Source organism: Sitophilus oryzae, unplaced genomic scaffold (genome assembly GCF_002938485.1).
Source record: "Sitophilus oryzae breed Bouriz unplaced genomic scaffold, Soryzae_2.0 scaffold_2014_pilon_pilon, whole genome shotgun sequence".
Taxonomy (NCBI): domain Eukaryota; kingdom Metazoa; phylum Arthropoda; class Insecta; order Coleoptera; family Curculionidae; genus Sitophilus; species Sitophilus oryzae.
The window spans coordinates 1,315,279-1,337,444 of NW_022146741.1; the positions used below are offsets into that span (position 1 = coordinate 1,315,279).

General features: G+C 35.4%; 1 protein-coding gene across 2 annotated transcripts in view; it reads right to left on the bottom strand.

The window, feature by feature from the left end:
• Positions 1-22,166, bottom strand: part of LOC115884071 (serine/arginine repetitive matrix protein 1-like) — a 42,283-nt gene that overhangs the window by 17,629 nt on the left and 2,488 nt on the right. For both annotated transcript variants that reach the window (XM_030902530.1, XM_030902529.1), the window contains exon 5: positions 5,151-5,671. In XM_030902530.1, the coding sequence (XP_030758390.1) occupies positions 5,151-5,671 (521 nt within the window). The remainder of the gene's footprint in view (positions 1-5,150; positions 5,672-22,166) is intronic.

Genomic DNA, 22,166 nt, shown 5'->3' on the forward strand with positions numbered 1-22,166 from the left:
TAAATAAAAAATATTCTAATATTTGAGGGTAGTTTCACGCCCTTAGAATTCGAGTTTCGAAAAATCCCTTCTTATCGAACCTCTACACCCTAAAGTCAATCCGTTTTCCAAAAATCAGCTTTTTACGTCAAGGGCTTTAAGCAGGATCGTGATTAATCAATGACCAGATTTTTCAAAACACCCTGTATACATTTTTAAAAAATCTTAAAATATTATTCTGAAAATTTTTCAGAATAAATAAATACCTAAATATTGAAACTTAATAAGTAAGTACTGAAACATACAGCGCCATAATATCTCGACCTCCGCCCGTTATGCTCGTAACAGGTTGAAAATTTATGTACTATCTAAAACAACTGATGCGTTATTCTCCAAACTGTTTCGAACCTCCATAGACAATCGACCGATGCAGCGGCGTTCCTTTCCCACTCCGATTATCTCGACCACCGCCCTGTTATGCTCGCAACAGGTTGAAAAACAACGTATCTAAAATGACTGCTTCTCCAACCCGTTGCGAGCCTCCATCGACAATCGACCGATGCAGCAGCGTTCCTTTCCCACTCCTGTTATCTCGACAGCCAGGCGTTATGCCCGCAACTGTTTCAAAAAACCTGCTTCTTTTATATCCTATTATTTTTAAGCTGTTGCAAACCCAATACGACCATAGACGGTATCGACCGAAGTAGCTACGTTCGCCGTAGCGCATTCCCCACTCCGTTGTCCGTTGTCTCGCCGCCTGTATCGATGGTTGACGAAATAACATGTTTTCCATCCATACTAGTTGTTTTTTGAAATTGCTTCGGCGCAGCATAGAATTTCGTGACGGTGCAGAGCGCCGACTTCGTTTTTCGTTTCACGAGCGGCCGATCTCTACGTGTCGTTATTTTATATCTGTTATTTTTTAGAAGTAGTAACGGTTGCATTATGTTATTTATAAATAATTGTTATAAAATAACAGATAGTTAAATAACAACCCATCACTATAGCGTAGAAGTTTGTTCCTTTAATTTCAATGTAAGCATTCACAACGTCAAAATTAGTGATAGACATTTTCAATTAGTAAAAAAAATTGGTAAACTTTTAAGTTTTCCACTAATTATACTTTGCGAGACTAATTTGCGAGAAATGTCATTTTGACCTTCGGTTACCTTCCGTCAAGAGAAATTGTGGTTAGAAATCAAAAGTTGATTGTTTTATAAGCTAAATATTAGGTTTTCTCTATGGATACAACTGACTAACGCAAGCTGTTTAAGGATATGTAGTGGATCAGCGTGGTTTAAGAGTCGATCCGGATAAGGTCAAAGCCATGTTGAAGTTGCCACGACCGAAGAGTGCAACCGAAGTACGTCGAGTAGTAGGATCATTTTCGCGATATCGAAGATTTGTGCCTGAATTTTCGTCGATTGTAGCACCTATTACAGCACTAACGAAGAAAAATCAGAAATTTGTGTGGACAGATGAGTGCCAGAAGTCTTTTATGAAGACAAAAGAATCGTTAGTAGCTGCACCTATTTTGAGCTGTCCTGACTATACCAAAGAATTTGTCCTACAGACTGATGCATCTGGGTATGGCATTGCCGCCGTACTCACACAGCCGTCACCTGAAGAAGAGAAAGTAATTTGTTACCTGAGCCGATCGCTGACAAAGCAAGAGAGAGTATACTCCACGACAGATAGAGAGAATGTTTGGCATTAGTATATGCGATAGAGAAGCTACGACCATACTTGGAAGCTGTACCATTCACCGTGATCACAGATCATTTTAGCTTGAAATGGCTACACACTCTGAAAGAATCGAGTGGTAGGTTAGCACGGTGGGCGGTCAAGCTACAGCAATATGACTTCAAGGTCATACATCGTAGTGGGAAAGATCTTGTCGTGCCAGACATGCTTTCTAGAGCAGTACCGGTGATTGACGCCATAGAACCATCCAGAGACGATTCAACCCGTCCAAACGTCAAAGATAAATGGTACAATAAGATGGTAGCAAATGTGTGCCAAGAACCTTTGAAGTTTTTCAAGTGGAGGTATACTGATGGGAAGTTATTCAAGTATGTCAAGCAAGACTATCCAACTTTGTCAGGTGACACTTGGAAAGAAGTCGTGCCGAAGGAGAACAGATTGCAGATAATCCGAGATGCTCATGATCCACCGATTTCAGGACATATGGGTGTATATAAGACGTACAACAGACTTTGTGAGAAGTATTACTGGCCGAAGATGCGTCAAGATGTTGGATCTTACGTAAAGTCGTGCTTGAAGCGTGGAACACACAAAGATGATCCTCGAGGCCCAAGTGATCAGATGGTATCACATTCGAAACCTAGCCGTCCGTGGGAGATGATCTTGACAGACCTGGTAGGACCATTACCGAGATCATACAAAGGTAATACCTTCATTCTTGTAGTGACAGATTACCTCAGCAAGTTTTCACTTATTTTTCCACTTCGTCGAGCGTCGACGCAGCTTATTATTAACAGGATTGAGGAACAAGTTTTCTTAGTGTTTGGTGTTCCACCAGTACTATTGTGTGACAATGGTATTCAGTATCGTAGCAAGGAATTCAGAAAGTTTACAGACCAGTACCAGTGCCGAATTAAGTTCAACGCAAACTACCACCCTAGAGCGAATCCGACCGAACGACAGAATAAGACCTTGAAGACTATGCTTTCCATTTACACGCATGAAAATCATCGTCGTTGGGATCAAAATATTCCGCAGATTGCTTGCGCTATTCGGACTGCCTGTCAGGAATTTTATTGTTAAATATTATTTTATTTAAATTTTACAATTATGCAACCCGATATACACCGCGATATTATTCAGCTACACATTATTGTCACTGATGCCGACCAGCAGTAGGCTTTTTGTCCATCTCTCTATATCTTTGATCATCACCTGTTCGTCACTTGTCACTGTCAGATCAAATCAGATGTTTTTGGACTTATTTATCGTTTGTTTTGGTTATTGAAATTTTATAATTACCAGATAAAATTTCGTAGTTAAATTGGTTATTTTTGATGTGGATCGCAGTGTGTAATTCGTTCATTTAATTGTGGGAATTTGTCAGTTAAGTTCGTTCATTGACCGGATATAGAATATGGCTGAGGAGAAAATATTCTAGAACATCGTTTTTTATTTATGCCTTTTTGTGAGTTGGACTCGTCAAGATATATAGTTCTCTATCTATATCCTGGAGGGAGATTTCCGGTTGAAATCTGATTTTGTGAAGGAAATCGAATCCTTGCATCACTTCTTGTGTATCCACCGTCAGAATATCGTCGTGAAGAACTGGCTGTCGTTTCGTGAAGCATTCCCTGTTGGTGAATAGCTGGTCTTCGTAAAGAAGGATTAAGGCTTCCGAAACACATTTGGTCAGAGACGTGGTTGGATTTTCATGATTTTTATGGACCGCCGACCAATTTCCGTAAGAGATTAAATAGCCAACTTTTTCCGACCGATATCCCGATTCCACGTGCCCAAGAAGTCCCCGAATAGTTCCAAGGTATGCTATAATTCTTCTGCATATTCTAAGTCAATGCTCAACTGATTTTTATTCGTATTGTTGACTGGTTTTCGACTTTTCCACGCCCACGTGGTGTAGAAAGATTAGTTGAGTGTTATCTTTCTTAAGTCTTATTTGGTTGTTCATAATTGTAGAGCAAGAAGACCGATCCAGACCGTACAGCACAGAACAGTCCAGAATTCCATCCGTTCCTGTTGCCCGTGTGTAGAGTTACCTGTTGGACATCATAAACCCTCGTTGAGGTAAAGTTCAGATTTGATTAGTCCTTCTTTATTACCTTTATTAACTCATACACGTTGTGCTAGTCCTTGTTCTATAATTGAGGCTCTTTTCTAAGACAACCAATATTATTTAGGGTTTTTATGTTCACCAATTGAAACCTCACCAACTTGCCTTTCATCTGTACATCTGCTGACATACGTGGGCTCCAGTGACAGTACACCGAGCTGTAGCCACCATTAGCTATACACCGTAGCTCAACCGGAGGAAGTTTCAGAAATTTTCAAGTATATCACATCGAGTAGAGTAAGACTGTTTGGATATTTGTATAATTTTAGATTTGATTTATGGGTATAAACCATCCTGATTGTATCTAGTATTAAGTTAGATAAGGAGGTTTGACGTCATAGGTTTAGTTATTACATTTAATTTAAAATTCTATTTTCTCTTCCAACCTTTGGATTTAAATTTTTTAACATATTTTCAATCTTCTACATTTCATTTTATATTATATATATATATATATATATATATATATATATATATATATATATATATATATATATATATATATATATATATATATATATATATATATATATATATATATATATATATATATATATATATATATATATTAACTTTTTGATATTTAATAAATTGCTTAATCATTTTTAGTAGTATTGTTTACAGTCTCATAGTTAAGTTAGAGTCACTTAAGTTCAAGTAATTATAGTATATTTGAAGTTCATGGTAGTTACACTCAACAGTTCGAGGTTAGTGTTGAAGTCTACTTAATAGTAACATCTTTTATGCCAAGTTCATAGAGTATAATCTCGTGGCGCCCTTTTAATAATATCTTTGAACCCCGACCACCCGGCTGTTAAAATTAAAAAGCTAGTGGCCTCTATGTAACTCATTCTGCATTAAGTAAACTTGTGTTTTATTGAACTTCAAATTAGGAAAGGGCGTGGCACTGTTGCCAGGATATTCTATTAATTTTAATTGTGTTTTTTAAACATTGTAAATGATGGTAAACTAAGGGTGGCTGCAACGACGTCCGGTCATCCTGCTGTTAAAACAAAACAATTGGTTTTTATATATAAAAACCAGTTATGTTTTAACTGCAGGATTACCGGGAGGTCGTTGCAGCACCCTAAAAAGTATAAAGTGTAATTGAAACCACTAATTTATTCCACTAATTGCGAGGTTCTGAATGAAGCTTAAATCTGCAATAAACAATCAATCTCAATAATTACTGCAGCTTTAGCATAATACGCATGTTCAAATCATTGATCTCTTATTAGCTTGTCTTCCTACTTTATTTTAATTGGCTATTTGGACGCAAACTGATCTTATAAAATATTAATAAATCTTAAAACGCTTAAAAAAATTCTCTACATACTTAGCTTTCGATCCATCGAGCTTCGAATCGCCTGTGCCATTCTCGCGTTCGCTAGGACTAGCGTTGCCGTTCCTTGAAGTGCGGTTCTTCGGCGACCTGGACCGACTCCTAGAATTGTTACTTCTGCTTCTCGACTTTCTGTCCCTGCTCACGGATCTTCTGTTGCGGCCATCTCTGTTGCCCCAACTGTCCCGACTTCTGGATTTGCGGTCCCGACTGCGCGAATCCTTGCTCCTCGACTTCCTCTCCTTACTGCTCGAATTTCGATCCTTGCTCCGGACGACGTTGTCCTTGCTTTTCGAGCGACGATCTTTACTTCTAGACGTTCGGTCGTTACTTCTGCTGGTTCTCTTCGTCCTGCTCGATGACCTCCTACGTCCCCTCGAACGGGACCTTGACCGTCGAGATCTGGACCTGTCCCGATCACGATACTTCTTTTCCTTTTCAGACTTGTCCCGGTCTCTATCCTTTTCGCGATCACGTTCTCGTTCTCTTGTTTCTCGCTCTCTGTCGTCTTGTTCCTATAAATATTAAATTACCGTATGTGATCATAGAAGATTTAATTTTGCATTGCTATAGTGTTTATTATGTTACTATTCCTAGTTTCTACATTTGATATCCTGTATAGTACTATAGGCTGTATAATGTAAAATGTCCAAGAATATATTTCTGGAAAACGAACGAGAATAAGCAGGCAAATATCGTAAATTTATAATAAGCGCAAAAAAATATTGAACAATCAGTCAGTTAGATTTTTACATTTTATTCTGAATTTTCTCGTTTCTTGTTTTATCAAAAAAAAATGAGAATTTTGAGAACATTTAGGGAAGGAACGCACTAGGCGGTCGCGGTCTTGGCCGATCTAAGCTGAGCTGGGCTCAATTTAAACAAAAATTAGTCGCATTTCGTAGTTGCAACAGTTCTGCTCACGGTCACTTTTGTATATATAGTAAAAATGAGTTCTATGGAAGAGGTCTTTTTTTTGGCTCTTCTGTTTGAAGAAGAAGAAAAGCGACAAAGAAAAAGGCGCGTGCGATATTGGATTCAACCAATTAACAAAAGCAGAGATGTGGAAGGCGAATTTTCAACATTATTCGGTAAATTGCTGCTCGATGAACAGAGGTTTTTTTCAGTACTTTCGTATGTCATCTAGCAAGTTTAATGAGCTACTTGATATTGTCCAGGAAGATATTCAGCTCCAAAATACAAGATTTCGACGCTGCATATATCACCTGTAGAGAGACTGGCCGTTTGTCTACGGTAGAACAGAAAGTTAGAACAAAAAGAAGAAAAAAAATCGAGAATAGGTATTCAGCACACGTTATAATTCATTCTGTACATATTTATACTGTAAAATAACTACAAACATTACATACTGCAATTTGCAATTCAAAACGGTAAATCAGTAGCCAAATCTATAGGTATAATAGTATACTGGGAAATCTCCAAACTCATAATTCGGCAATAAAGAATAAACTGTAATTTTCCCGGTGGCGTATTTACGAATCTCAACCTTATTCGACGCGTCGTATTTCGCGTGCAATCTAAAGAAATTTGCCCAAGAGATTAAACAATGCAATAAAAGCACGCCTACGGCGTGTTTTTTTTTTGGTAATACCTAAACTGTATTCAAATTCAAAATGCACTAGTATAAACAAATGCACAGTGCGTGATCAGCACGTGCCAGGCGAGAGCCAGCGGCGAAATCTAGCCTGATTGGCCGGCCAGCCATAGAGCCGTTGAGGTAGGCGGTTGAGATTTTTTACAGGGCCGGCTTGCATAGCGCGTTAAGGAATACTGTTTGATAAAATAAAAATGCTTTTTAAATTTATTCCCAACCAAGCGAGTAAAATCAGAACGGTCAACTATTTCAATAATAATTGTTGATCACTTCGTACAAGTTACAAGTTACAAATAGAGAAAATAATATTTATGTTTGCATAAAATATTTTTACAATTAGTACACACATACCTACTACAAAAAGTCAAAAGTTATATATTTTATATAAAATTATTATTTTGTAAATGTTAATAAAATTATACATTTTGTAAATATAATGTTAATAAAAGTTTTTATTTGACTAGTTTTTCAAAAAAAAATGTCGTTATACTTTAAAACGGGTAATACAGCAGGCTACGGAAGCAAGTTAAAACTAAGTGCTTTTTTTGTCAACTAAAATGTATTAAATTATGTTATAATGCAATTGGTCTTTTAAATGATGTAAAAACGTTTACATTAGCGATGGGAACTATCGAATGAATTATACTATCGAATGGTTTACTGAATGAATGATTTCAACTATCGAATGGTTTTATTCGAATAAAATCATTCATTCATTTGTATACTAAAGCATATGTGACAACCTCGCAGTGCGACTAAATGGTTATCGTTGAGCCACGACTATCGAATGCTTTTCGTAAATGAAATTTAGTATTCGTTTGATTTTTGTGTGCATCAGTGCATTATTAGTTCTTCCAAATTTTTATAACTTCGCCGTATAAATACTGTGCTATTTTTGCGTTTATTAAAATATTTAAAATACTAAAATAGTAGTTTTTTTTTAATTTTATTTATTGACGATTGTGTGCATGTGCAGGTGGTCAAAATTTTTCCGAAAATTTGTGTGGTTTTTCGTAGTCCGATCTTTCAATTATTTAATTTTATATGGTATATGGTCAATTTTTTAATGGGAAATTTTGAGAAGTAGCAATTTTAAGAGAGATGAGATGAACTTAGAATTTTTAGAATTTAGAATGAGTGGGAGGGGGTTAATCACTTCGACCTTACAGATCCATTGTGTCCCCCCTTTCTTGAATCATAACTCATCATACAGTCCCAGGGCTTTGACAAAAGCCAGTATCTGGGACGGTTTTATAGAGGGTAGTTCTCCATCTCCAATATCAGTCGTACCAAAATTCATGGCACGAATGGTTGTCATCTCGGCGCACTCAGTGATGAGGTGTACTGGTGTTTCCCCATCTTCCCCACAGAATCTGCATTCGCCGTTTCTTCTTAGTTTCAATCTACTGAGGTGTTCGTTGAGGAGACAGTGTCCTGTTAAAAACCCCGTGACAATCCGAAGATTGTTCTTACTCAGACCCAGGAAGATCTGTGATTTTTCTTCATCATAAGCCCTCAGAAACTTCTTCGAGTGTCTTAGACCATTGGAAAATTTCCATTCCAGGTTGCGGATGGAATCTTCCAAGTTCTTGAGTTCCGCCTTGAGTTGGTTACCACTTGGAAAGCAGAACGGTTCTGGTTCAGTTAGTGGAGTGTTCGCTGCTTTCCTAGCTAGATTATTTGCTTTTTCATTGCCTTCTATCCCTTGGTGAGCAGGCACCCAGTGTAGGAGGACTTTGTTTTCTTTGCCTAATTTATTCAGCTTCTCTATGCATTCTTTGACCAATTTCGAATTGATTGATACTGAGTTGATCGCCTTTAACGCTGCTTGACTATCGACAAGATGGCTATTTCTTGTTTCCGATAGTTCCTATCTAAGATAAGTTGTACGCATCTCTCGATAGCGTAGATTTCTGCCTGTTGGATACTAGGGTAAGTGCCCATTGGTTCGGAGTAATTAGCTCTCGGCCCAAACACTCCGATCCCTGTTCCCGTATTGGTTTTGGAAGCATCAGAATACCAAGTTATGGTATGGTCTTTTAACTGCTGGGCAAGCGTTTCGCTCTTCCAATCCTTCTTATTGCTCAATACTACATTGACATGTTTGTCAAAGTTGTACGTTCTTGGCATATCGTCCACTGGGAGTTGCAGGAGTGGTATTTCCTTTTTGAGGGTGTTCCAAGCCCCTGATCTGACAATTCTCCCAGTACTAATTCCGTTAGTGACCATTCTAATCATTGTCGCATTGGCATATCTACCAATGACAATGTGCAGTGGTAGATCTAGAATGACCTCCATTGCTGCTGTTGGACAGGTTCTCATGGCTCCTGTGATGTAAACACATGCTAGTCTCTGGACTTTGCATAGGTTTAGCCTTGCCGTCCGTTGCTCTAGTTTTGTGTACCAGGCAACTGCTCCATAAGTAATCATGGGTCTTACTATCATGGTATACATCCAGCGCAAAATGTTAGGGGAGCAGCCCCATCTATTTCCGGCCAGTCTTCTGCATATCATGAGAGCCTTTATGGCTTTGCTGGTAGTGTTCTTAATATGCCTGTTCCACAGGAGTTTACTGTCCAGGGTTATTCCCAGGTATTTAACTTCCTGTGTTGGCAGTATTTCCTTTCCATCTAGTTGGATTCTTTTCAAGTTTTTCAGACTTCGCCTTCTGGTGAATGGCACTATCGCGGTTTTGTCTGAGTTGATACTCAGCCCGACAGTCCTACACCATCTCTCAGTGATACGGAGTCCTCTTTGGATAATATCACACAAGGTGCCTTCATGTTTCCCCCGAGCGATCATGACTATGTCATCTGCATACCCAATGCAGTGTATTCCCGCTAGAGTTAATTCATCTAGTAGTTCATCCACCACCAAGCTCCACAGCAAAGGGGAGGTTACTCCACCTTGTGGAGTTCCTTGCGTTGTTTTAACAGCTACAGTTTTGGTGCCCATCTGAGCCTCTGCTGTTCGTGTTGACAGCATTTCCCAAAACCAGCGAATAATAGTTCTGTTCACCCCTCTTGTTTCTAGAGATCGCCTGACCACCTTATGTGGTATATTGTCAAACGCCCCCGCAATATCCAAGAAGGCACAAATTGCTGTTTCTTTGCTATCCAGACTTGTCTGTATTAGCTCCGTTAATTGGTACAGAGCAGTTTCTGTGGATCTGCCCGTTCTATATGCATGCTGACTATCATGCAGTGGTTTAACCTTTAGATGATTTTCTCCAATATGGTTGTCAACTACTTTCTCCAGCGTTTTTAGTATGAACGATGTGAGACTAATAGGCCTAAATGACTTGGGATTTGTCCAGTCAGTTTTGTCTATTTTGGGTATGAAGATTACTTTTGCTCTTCTCCATGTGGTTGGTATATATCCCATCGCTAGACTGCTTCTTGTAATGCTTAGTAGATGGTGAGTAGCTATTTGCTGACCTTCCTTTAGAAGGGCAGGAAAGGTCCCATCTACTCCTGCTGCTTTATAGGGCTGAAAGGTGTCGATCGCCCATTTCAGTTTTTGTTCTGTTATTACTAGCTTGGCCACTTCCCAATCTTCCCTGCAAGGATTGTGGGGTTCAGTGGGAGCTACATGAGTATCAATAGGTATGCTACCTGGAAAGTGTATATAAAGTAGGAGATTTGCTCTCTCTTCCTCTCCCTCCGTGTAGCTTCCGTCAGATTTCTTAAGTGCCATGTTGAGGATAGATCCACTCTTGGCCATAGCTTTATGTAATCTAGCTGCATCAGGAGTAGAAGTGATGTTTTCGCAAAAGGATCTAAAGTCAGACCGCTTTGCTCTTCTTATCTCATTATACTCAGTTAATTTCTCGCTGTAGAGCTGCCATTCGGCACTGGATTTAGCTCTATTAAAGAGTCGGCGGACCTCCGATCTAAGATTGGCCAACTTCTTGTTCCACCAGGGCTTGTTGTTACTTTTTTGTATGCCTTTACTTGCGGGGCAACTAGATTCGTATGCATCCAATATTGCACCGCTGACTTCCCTTTCGTACCATTCTAGATGCAGATGGTTTCTGGCCCTACTTGCATCTATACGGTTTAGGTTGTCTACGAGATTGGTGTTATACATGTCCCAGTCTGTTTTTCTTGGATTCCTTCGAGTTTCTGTTTGGGGTGTGATTCCTCCTAATTTGAACTCGATGATTCTGTGATCTGATAGGGAGGGTTCCGTTGAGACCCTCCATTGTTTCACGTAACTGATTAATTTTAAAAATACTTACAATTAATTTTAAAAATACATATTTGTATTTTAGATGTTTTAATAATATGAATTAGTTGAACTTAATAATCATATTTAAGTAATGTGGTTAAGTAAATGGGGGGTTATCGAACTCAAACTATGGGGTGAGAAAATTAAAATGAAAGTTTTACACGTGCCAATTTAAAAAAAAGGTTAACAATGTTTGTATTTTGTTTATGCTAATTCTCTTACATGTAGTTTTTTGCGAAGAAATATTTCATTTATTTTTTAAAGTAAATGCCAGTAAAAGTAAATATAATTTTTAAATAGTAATATAAAGCACCTAATATAAATAATTTTGATTTCTAATTTTTTATTTATATTTTCCTTCCATTACATTGCATGCTTAGAAAATTAATAAATGTTTATATTTCATGATTTTAAAATTTGTTGTTAATATAACAAATTAGTTCTGTAATTATTATTCTTTAATAAACCAACGTTGCCAAAAAATTTAGAGACTATATTATTTTTAAATAGGATCTAATATAAATAATTTTGACATCTAATTTGTTGTTTATATTTTGCTACTACTTAAAATAATGTTTATATTAAATGATTTTAAATTTTGTTGTTAATAGGTATAACAAATTATTACTGTTATTACTATTTATTAAACCAGTCTTTGCTTAAAAACATTAAAAATCATTTTCCTACATCCAAAATAACCAGTATTATTGCAGTGTAACAACGGAATATTAATAAAAAAATGCAGAATATATAGACATACTATCCCTAACTAACTAAAACAATAATATTCTTTGCTAATATCAACTAATACCAAAATATGGCAACAACGCCCTTCATTATGTATTTTCTGTGTAAATACTAGCACCTCAATAAAAAAAATAATGTGTCCTTATTTTTATCTGACTCCGCAAAAAATCAAAGATGCCGGCTTCTTTCATAGCATTGCGTTTGTGGCATTGCCACCGACCGTCTCGGAAAGAAACCTACGTCGCCGGGCGACAACTAAAATTCAGTTAATATTTTATTATAATCGATCCTGACGAATAAATGAATTTCATAAATGAATGAATTTTATAAATGAATGGTTTTTGCTGCCGAATTACTAGAATACAATGTTTCAAGGCAGATGACGGAATCTATTCGATAATTTTTATTCGAATAGTTTTCAACGAATGATTTCTTACTAACTATCGAATTATTCGAATGAATTGCAACTATCGAATGTTTCGATAGTATTCATTCGATAGTTCCCACTACTAGTTTACATCATTGCATTTTTTGCAAATAGTATTATAGAAACAGATACCTATTTATACCGATATTCAGATATTGCTGTCAATAATGGAAATAAAAAAAATCAGTAGTACCAAATAAAAAGATAATTAAGGACAAATTAAGCCCTTTTAAAAAACACCAATTTGTTAAAATCGGTCGTGCCAAAGAGTAATGTAATATTTTAATATTCCCGCCCCCTTTCCATCACTTTATTTCTCTAATTATATGTAGTTTGATAATAATTAAAGGTAATTATTGAGAAAACTGGAAATCGTCCGATTTTCACCAAAATTGGTATACACCCTATTTTGACGTCGTAGATTACGAATCTGAACATTTTTCCTGGCGGAAAATAGTTTCAACATAGAATTTTACTTAATTTCTCATATTTTTAAGGTTTTCTAGCACATATTTTGCTAGGTATTCAATAAACAATGAGGTTTTTGCTATTTTCTGTTACTTTTTTAACCACATCTATGCATAACAGAGGAAAATTTGCAAAATAAATTTATAAACAATCTGAAAATGTTGGGTTATGTGTTTCTGGCATTTAAAGCAACGTTGCCAATGCTGAACGTAAATTTAGCGTGTTTTTTTCGCTCATTCTGGGATTACGAAAGGCGGTTGCCTGAGGAACGGCTCCTTCCCATAACTGCTATTTTACCAATGAGATCTGACTATTTATAACCACGAAGTGGCAAGAAAGAGTTTTGTTTGCATTGGTTACAACTTCTATGCGGAGGGTGTTAATATTTTTTTGTTATATTATATAAAAAAAAGATTAACCCCTCCGCAAAGAAGTTGAAACCAGTGCAATCAAAACTCTTTCATGCAACTTCGTGCTTATAAATAGTATTTATATAACTTCTTTGCGAAGGGGTTTAATCTTTTTTTAATATAATATAACATAAAAATATCATCCCCCTAAGCATAGAAGTTGAAAGCAATGTAATTAAAACTCTTCCGCGTAACTTTGTAGATATAGGTATATTTAACTATTGTCAAATCTCATAATAGGTAATTTATTTAAAATCCCTAATCACCCGAAAAAATTCAAATATTTGTCTCTCTCATTACATAGGAGAGAGAAAGAAGAATATAAGAATATATGAAATGTCAAACATCCATCTGGTGTCAATTTTCTTTGTTATTTTGTTAAGAAAAGTGTTTTTCAGTAAAATTTTGGACATTTGTCAATCCTGAATCAAGTGTGGCTTTTAGATAAACTATGATATAATATAAAAATATAGTAAAATTATTACTTTATAGGGCTGAAATAAAGAAAAATTCAATGTTGAAGTTATTTTCCGTTTTTCTGAAAAACGGTAAGAGATCGCTGGTTGGTTAGGTTTGGTCAGATTCGTATCTACGACTTCAAAATAGGGTGTATACCAATTTTGGTAAAAATAGGACGATTTCCAGTTTTTCCAATAATTACCCATTTATATAATATAAATTTCCATCATAAAATATAAACAATAGTAAAAAAAATCATAAAAATATACATAATAATTTTATGATTTGAAATATCCGACCTTAGTGCGGTCCTGGTTATATTACTACAGCGTTCCTGTTCACGTGCTTGCCTCATGTCTCTGTTTACGTTTGGTGCATCTTGGGGTTGAATTTACTTTAGGCCAACATTTCACTACACCTCGATATTTGTGAAAAAAATAAAAAAGTCTATATTTGTGGGAATCGAACCTTGGACCTCTTGCTTCGTAAGCAACAGCCTTACCAATCGAGCCACAGCTGCTTTTGCAAGGAGGCAATAGCTAGGCATTACTTAGTAATAGCGGCGCGACCGACACGACCGGTCGGAAAGTCGATTGTAGCCGCGCACTGGAGTCGCACGATCGACGGTCGAGAGTAAGTCACCAGCATAAATTTGAGCATAGACGAGAAGTTTATTCAAATTCATTCGGCATTTCAAAAAATTATAAAGTATTATTACTATTTATATTTTTATGCAACTTTTTATATTTTATGCTTTATGATGGAAATTAATATTATTTAGATCTTAACCAAACACACATTAATATATTTAGATCTTAACAAACCACATAAAATTAGTGAAATAGAGTGGAAGATGGGGATAAAATATACTATATGACTCTTAGCTTGACCGATTTTAACAAATGTGATATCATTCAAAAGGGTTTAATTTGTTCTTTAAAAACAAAGCTAGATATGAAAAATAGTCAAATAAAACTTCTATTTTTAGTTTTTTAATCTAAATAAGTGTCATTACAAACATTTATATATAGCTTTTATTTTAAGTGTTTAAAATTTTTGTTTTAAGTCAGTAGTAAATAAAACGAAACTTGTGTTTACATTTTGTTTAATGATTGACGTTTCGACCATTTTTAATTCGGTCTTCTTCAGAATCTATAATATACGTATAAATAATTTTCTACGTTTGTGGTAAGAAAAAATTATATATTAAACACACTGTTATTGATAAAATTGTATTGTATATTATAGATTCTGAAGAAGACCGAATTAAAATTGGTCGAAACGTCAATCATTAAACAAAATGTAAACACAAGTTTCGTTTTATTCACTACTGACTTAAAACCAAGATTTTAAAAACTTAAAATATAATAAAAAAGTCAAAGAAAATTGAAAAAAGAAAAATATTAATAGTTTTTCCAAACCAAACCTTATCATCGAAAAGGAACGGCATCAGCGATGGCCATGAAATGAAGGTCGGTGCCATTTTATATGTGAATTTATATAGGAAATGTCATCAATCGTCATTTCCCATCCAACTGGACGCCGTTTTTTTCTATCATACGGTAGATATATGTACAAATATTTATTCAAACATAAATATTATTTTCTCTATTTGTACCTTGTACGGAGCGATCAACATAGTAACATAGGATGACTAATCAGCTATTATTACTAATGTCAAAACAAACCAAAAATTAAATAATATGATCAGTTTTTTGACGATATTTAAATTCGATTTCCATATTAATGTGAGATAATCAAAACGAGATGAGAAATAAATGGGTTTAATCGGAAGTTTTTCTAATTCAGTTATTGAATAAGTGTAGTAAACAATATAGGTTACGTGCTTGTAAGAAATTTTTATAAAAAACCGCATATTAAGTATGATATGGTCTCGTACACTTTCGATTAATAATTCATCGGACATGTTTAATGTAAAACCGCTCCACTAAAAACAGTCGCTCGGCGTAGACTATTCGTCCCCCTCCCATGCATTCTCTGATTTCGCCTGATTGCGCGAGTACCGCCGATAGCTCGAAGCGCATCGATCGCACCGATCGATTTATTTCAACGTAAACTGAAAATTACGTTCCGCTCGCTCGCGCCGATACCCCTTCAGTGCGCGCGGAGCTTAAGGTTAGGATTCCTATACGCTTCACGGTGGTAACACGATGTCACTTTACATCAAATTTAAAGTATTATATTTTTTTTTATTGTTAGTCCTATTTTTATGAACTTTTTAGTAAACTGTAGGTATATAAATATATCTACTTTAATTGGTAAACTTAAAAAATATACACAATACACCAAACTTAATTTAAAAACTTTTGTATTTAACTATGGATTATTATACAGGGTTAATCGAAGGGTTGTTTTTTAACCTAACTTTAAACACACTGTGCAATAATTTCCTGAGTAAATTTTTTTAAAACACTATTTCAGTGGTTTTATGGCAAAAGGTCTTATATCGAAATATTGGGGTTTTTCTTGTTACATATAATGGCAATAAGTTCGATGATCCATAAAAATCATATAGTTTAAACCATATATTTAACCATATGATTTTTATAGAATTGGAAATTTTGGTCAAAACACGTTTTTCGTGTTACAATAACATCGCAATAAGATTTCGACTTAGGACCTTTTGCCATAAAACCACCGATTTTTCGCTTAGTACCCTGACCATTTTTTTGGCTCATATCAATACATGCCTTGGTTAATTTTTAAGGGCGAAATGAACTTCCCACCAACAATTTGCAATTTTTTCAATTATTGTTTTTTGATATTATTTTTGAATATGACGAGGTGGTTTTAGTGAATATTATCGTAACATCATATTGACAATTAAATTTTGTATACCTACGATTGAATATGGGTTTCAGTGTCGAAGATTGTGCAAAAGCCGTTGCTCTTGTTGAAGATAGGCGAAATTATGAATGTGGCTGGTAGTCATGGGTAACACTAATTTTTCGTGTGTTGATACAGTAACAATGACACCTTTTCCGGCATCAACACAGAGTATCAGCACGATTGTGTCATATGACACAGTACTATATCAGCGTTATTTCAGATAAACACACACACTTGTGTCTAACCCCAGCAGGCAACTATTAAGTCCGGCCAATCACGTTAGAGTTTGTGACAAACACAAATGAATTATCACCCTCCAAATAACCACGCTAACCAACCTGATTGGTCAAGCTTAATAGTTGCCTGCTGGGGCAAGATACTTCTAACACACACAGGGTTTCGTGTTTGCGGTTTCTCGCACTCACTGTCGAGAGGCCCGACGGCTGACGCGGTACTCCATGTTGCCAAATGATAAAAAATTGAGTACTTTGAAATACAAGAAAAATTAAACACACTTTTTTGATAATTTAAGGGTAGTTTCATATACAATGTTATTTAATATAGGCGTACAGGTATACTCTCAAGCATCTTGAAGAGCTAAAGTAGTCTTTTAAATTAGAAAATTAGAGCACACATACTCAATAAAAGGATGATGGCAACATTGGTTTGAAAAGGTAGTCATTACGCAAAATCGGAGATCGGTAATTCCCATAGCACAAAGCCCACCACGTGTTTTGTTTTAGTTTTGTTTAGTTTACAATATTCATATGCATAACCAATTAGCCTCTTGAATATTTTCTCATAATAATTCTCCCCCTACTAACATTAGCACTGGCAACAACGCGCCGCGACGATAGGTTTGTTCCAACCAGCATTTCGGGATCGTTTCGAAATCGTACTCGAATCGGTTTTCTTGCACTTTGTTAGCATGCGCGGACTTCGAATAGTTTCGTGACGGTGCAAAAAGTATCAACGTTGGAACGCTTTGTGGATTGTTTTCGGGACTGGCAAAAGTGTCAAGCGTGCGTGTATCGATCTGTTTTTTGTTTTTGTTTAGAATTTCATAACATACCCCTATTATTTTTGTTTGCAATTTGCAATAATATAATTATTATTCTTGAAATGGAGAATCTGAATCCAGTAATTGTTGGTTAGTGTTGTTTCAACTGTATACTCACTAACTCACTTACCTATCCTCTCTAATTTTATGATCCTGTTATACGTAGTTTCCTGTTATTTCATTGCAGTGGTAGAATCTTTGAACATTATTTTATAAATAAAAAATGAATTAAACTTTCCGAACGATTTGCTCCACACAAACTCACAAGCAAAAGTATAACCAAGACCAAAGACCAAAAATAACCAAGACAGAAGCATCAGCCGGACGCTGGACCAAAATCAGCTGTTAAAAATCGATAATCCCTGCCAATATGCTTTAATGCGCAAGTCAACCCAAACAGTTCTCAATTTGGACCATGTACTCAAATTTGCTGTCCTCCATTCGCGAACTTCGAGTTCCGGGCTTTACGCCCTGGGGCTACTCGAGAACGGTTCTGAAAGGAGCGGTGCGCGATAGCCTGGTGCCTCCATATAACGCGGAACAGTTCTGGAGCTTTATGACTCAATTGAATGGAGTGAGAGTATCGCGTTCTTGAACAGTTCAGAGCTGCTCAACTGCGTGAAAGGAGAACAACAATTACCGTTCTGAAGTCGTAACTAAACGATCCCAAGGTAGGTTGGTACGCAAATAGGATCGTCCGATAACCGTCAAATCTCGGTTGGAACACATTTGAATTACTGCGCACGAGCGAGATCGTTCGGTGACGGTTCTACGACGGGTTGGAACAAACCTGATGTGTTGCCTAAACAAAACCGAAACTGAAAGGCAATTAAATCGAATCCATATTGTAAGATAAGAAAAAAAAATCATTATTATTTACTGTCAATTTTTTATTACAATAACAATCCAGAAGATGTAAACGCGAGTCTACGGCAAATTTAGCTCTCCATCCTCCCAAAAAACTTATCGATGCTCATATGCATATAACAAGAAATCGAATCACACTGGCCCATCATGACACAATAGGTTTGTTCTACGATTAAAAGGGTAGTGGAAACTAAATCACCACAATACACCAAAACACTTTTATTTTACACTGGACGCGCGTTTCGCTAACCATGTTAGCATCATCAGCAGATGATTATAAACTTTATTATAAAAGTCAGTTTATAATCATCTGCTGATGATGCTAACATGGTTAGCGAAACGCGCGTCCAGTGTAAAATAAAAGTGTTTCGGTGTATTGTGGTGATTTAGTGTTTTTATTTTGCTGTGTAACACCAAAGGTTCCAACCCTCAACTATAAGAGGTTCTAGACCAGAATGTGAGTGTATTTACAGTTCGTCGAATCGTAGGTATACAAAATCTAACTGTCAATATGGCATTAAAAGAATAGTCACCAAATCCACCTCGTCATACTAAAAAATATCATTAAAAAGTCATAACTGAAAAAATTGAAAATTGCTGGTGGTAAGTTCATTTCAATCTTAAAAATTAACCAAGGCATGTGTTGATATGACACAAACAAAATTTTCAGTGGTCATGGTTCTGACTGAAAAATAATATTTAAGAAAAATTTACTTACGAAATTATCGCAAAACGTGTTAGTTAACACCAAGTTGACACTGAATGACAAGCCAAATACAATTTTTTTTTGAAAATTGAGTTTACCAATTAAAGTAGATATATCTATAATCTATAGGCTTGGTGCATTCTCCGCCGGTGCTGCCACCATCGGAGAATATCGTAAACAATCAATATATACAAATACACAGCTTTAAATAGCGAGTATACGAAAAATTTATTATTTAATTTTCTAAAAGTGTTAGGGAGTAGAATGAGCAAAACTGCGATTTTCCAATCGCAGTTGAAACTGCGATTGTGATTTATAAATCGCTGCGACTGTAACCTGCGATTGCGATTTTGATATTTTTAAATTGGTACGCTGTAATCTGGGAAGCTCAATCCCAAAATTTCTAATAAAAAACAGAATAAATAGCGGAATAATTTTTTTTAATAAAAACTTACAAAGAAACTGTTGGGTGTTTCGATGCCATGTGCCTTTTAAAATTTGTAGTGCGTGTTTTTTATGATATTTTTGCTGCACACATATTGCACTTAAAATTTTCATCAATTACCTACCAAAATAAATCCACAAATAACTTAGTTTCCTTTTTTTAAACATTTTTGATTAGAACAGACCGAATAAATTTAAAAGGAAAATTAAAAATACATAAAATGTTCAAAATATTCGAATGTGCTTTTAGACAGTAGGTATACTAACGAAAAATTTATTATAAAAAGGTTGCCGCCAACCTTAATTCAGATAACTAAAAAAAAACCTGTTTATTTTATCTTGTTTTCTTTTAAAAACATTTTCTTTATATGTAACTCAAAAGAAGCCGACACCGACGGCTTTGATACGGTCCGTCAGTGTGCAAACTTTCGAACTTTTAGATAAATAAAAGGACAATATCACATTTTATTATATTTAAAATTTCTCTAAAATAAAAAAACTGATTGTAAAGGATGTATTTAAATTAACATAGCAGCCGATCCACAACTGTTAGTATATTCAGAAAATTATATTATATTATGGATTGTTATAAAAATGTTTATAATAATATAATATATAACAAAATATAATAAATAAAAAGGGCTGTTTCTTTTCCGTGCTCTATATCTTCTAGTAAATAAAGGATAAAAATAGATAATTTTTTATAATTTGAATCCAAAACTGTCCTTATGAATCATTTTACCTGAATCATTACCTGGGAGCAACTGTAACTATAATTAGTCATAACCGAAAACAAGAATTTTTTAACCTTCTCAATCCCATAATTATATTATAAATCTAAAACTATTATCAAAATTTAAAACTAATAAATTATATATATTATGCGGTATATAAACATATATAAGCCTATTTTCCAACGCTTCATAAAAATTACGGGGCCCTGATTGCGAATGTGATTTTGCGATCTAGTCTAGGCCGATGTGTTGGGAGCTGCGAACGAAAATCGCAATCGCCGCTCTTCGTTGGCGTGCCCACTCCCGATGCCGCGCCGCGCCGGTGCCAACGAAAATCGCAATCGCAATGCTGGGATGAGCTGCGATTTTCGTTCAGCTCCTCGTTCGCCTGTCCACTACCGTGTTGAAGACGCGCCGCCGCCGGCCGGGGCGTACGAGGATCGCAATATTGCGATTTTCGTTCGCAGCTCATCGTTCGGTTTGGTTTGGTTTGGTTTGCAAATCGCAACTAGTGTAATATTGGTTGCCTAAAAATCCAAAATCGGCAGATATATGTTTCAATCGCAAGTCGCAGTTTGCTATGGAAAGGAATCACAGGTTGCGATTACGAATTTACAATCGCTGCGATTAAATCGCAGTTTGCGATTTTCTGCTCATCTCTATTAGGGAGTATAATTTGTGAAAATTCTAAATATAAAAATAAAAAAGTAAATATTTTTATATCTTCGGAAGGTTAGGGTAGGTTAGGTCTAGATTCAGATTCAGATTTTTTCCATTGAAGCGCTACGATCAGAATTTGTTGAAATCAACTGAAATGCACCAAGTCTATATACAGTTTACTAAAAAAATTATGAAAACGGGATTAAAAATAAAAAAATGTGGCACAAACTTTTTTTCTGTCTTAATAAATATAAACCCACTGTAACTGCAAAATATTATAAATACTATAAACCCACTGTAACTTAAAACGAGTCAATTTTTAAATTCTAATCCTCATTTTTACTGGCAAATATCTTAGAAATTATAATTATTTTAAATTATTTAGAACTTTGTAATTATTATAAAGTTTGGTAGTTAACTCATAGTAGTCACTTAATCTGGTGTGGTAAAGTGATTCATTTAAAAAATATATAATTGATGTACAGGAATCACAAACTCAATCAAATACCTAACACAGAGTACCTAGATTAAGTTGGCAGGAGTTTTTTTTCACAAAAACTGTAGTCTAGTATCAAGATTTTTAACCATCTTTCGATGTAATATCCAAAAAACTCTTATTTAAATGAATTTTTGAATATCACTATATTTTATACTTCTTTCTACCATATGATCGAATAAAAATGGCGTCCAGTTGGCTGGGAAATGACGATCAATGGCATTTCCCATATAAATTTACATATAAAATGACAGCGATCTTCATTTCATAGCCATCGCTGACGCCGTTTTATTCGATCATATGGTATTTCTGTGATACTATACTTGTATTCATTTAAAACTTCCCAATATGGCGGACTTCAGTATGGGAGGCTTAAAAAACGAAAATCTCTAAACTGGAATCGACTGTACTTCAAATCGTTCAAATTGATAATCTGTGGTAAATCAAATTGAACTCTGACACTTGGCTAACATTGACGTTTACGGTTCCTTTTTCTAAATATTTTCATTATTTTTTTGAGTTTTTATTCACAAATTCTACTTGATTTTGTTTTTTTATTTAACCTGCAACCTGCAGTACTAATTATATAGTTATAAATAATCTTTTCACCGATCAAGAATTGGCGAATAGGTTAGAAGATATTCAAAATGTGTAAAACGCTCAAAAACGTATTAGAAAACATTGACTCGTTCACAAATTTGTGAAAATAAATTTGTCCAGATGTTTGTAAAATGGTCTCTAATTATTTTGAGAAATTTCCTCGTATCAGTAATTTTCAGGTTTGTAATATGTATATGATAATAAATAGATTAAAACTTATATTTCAGGAAACAGCGC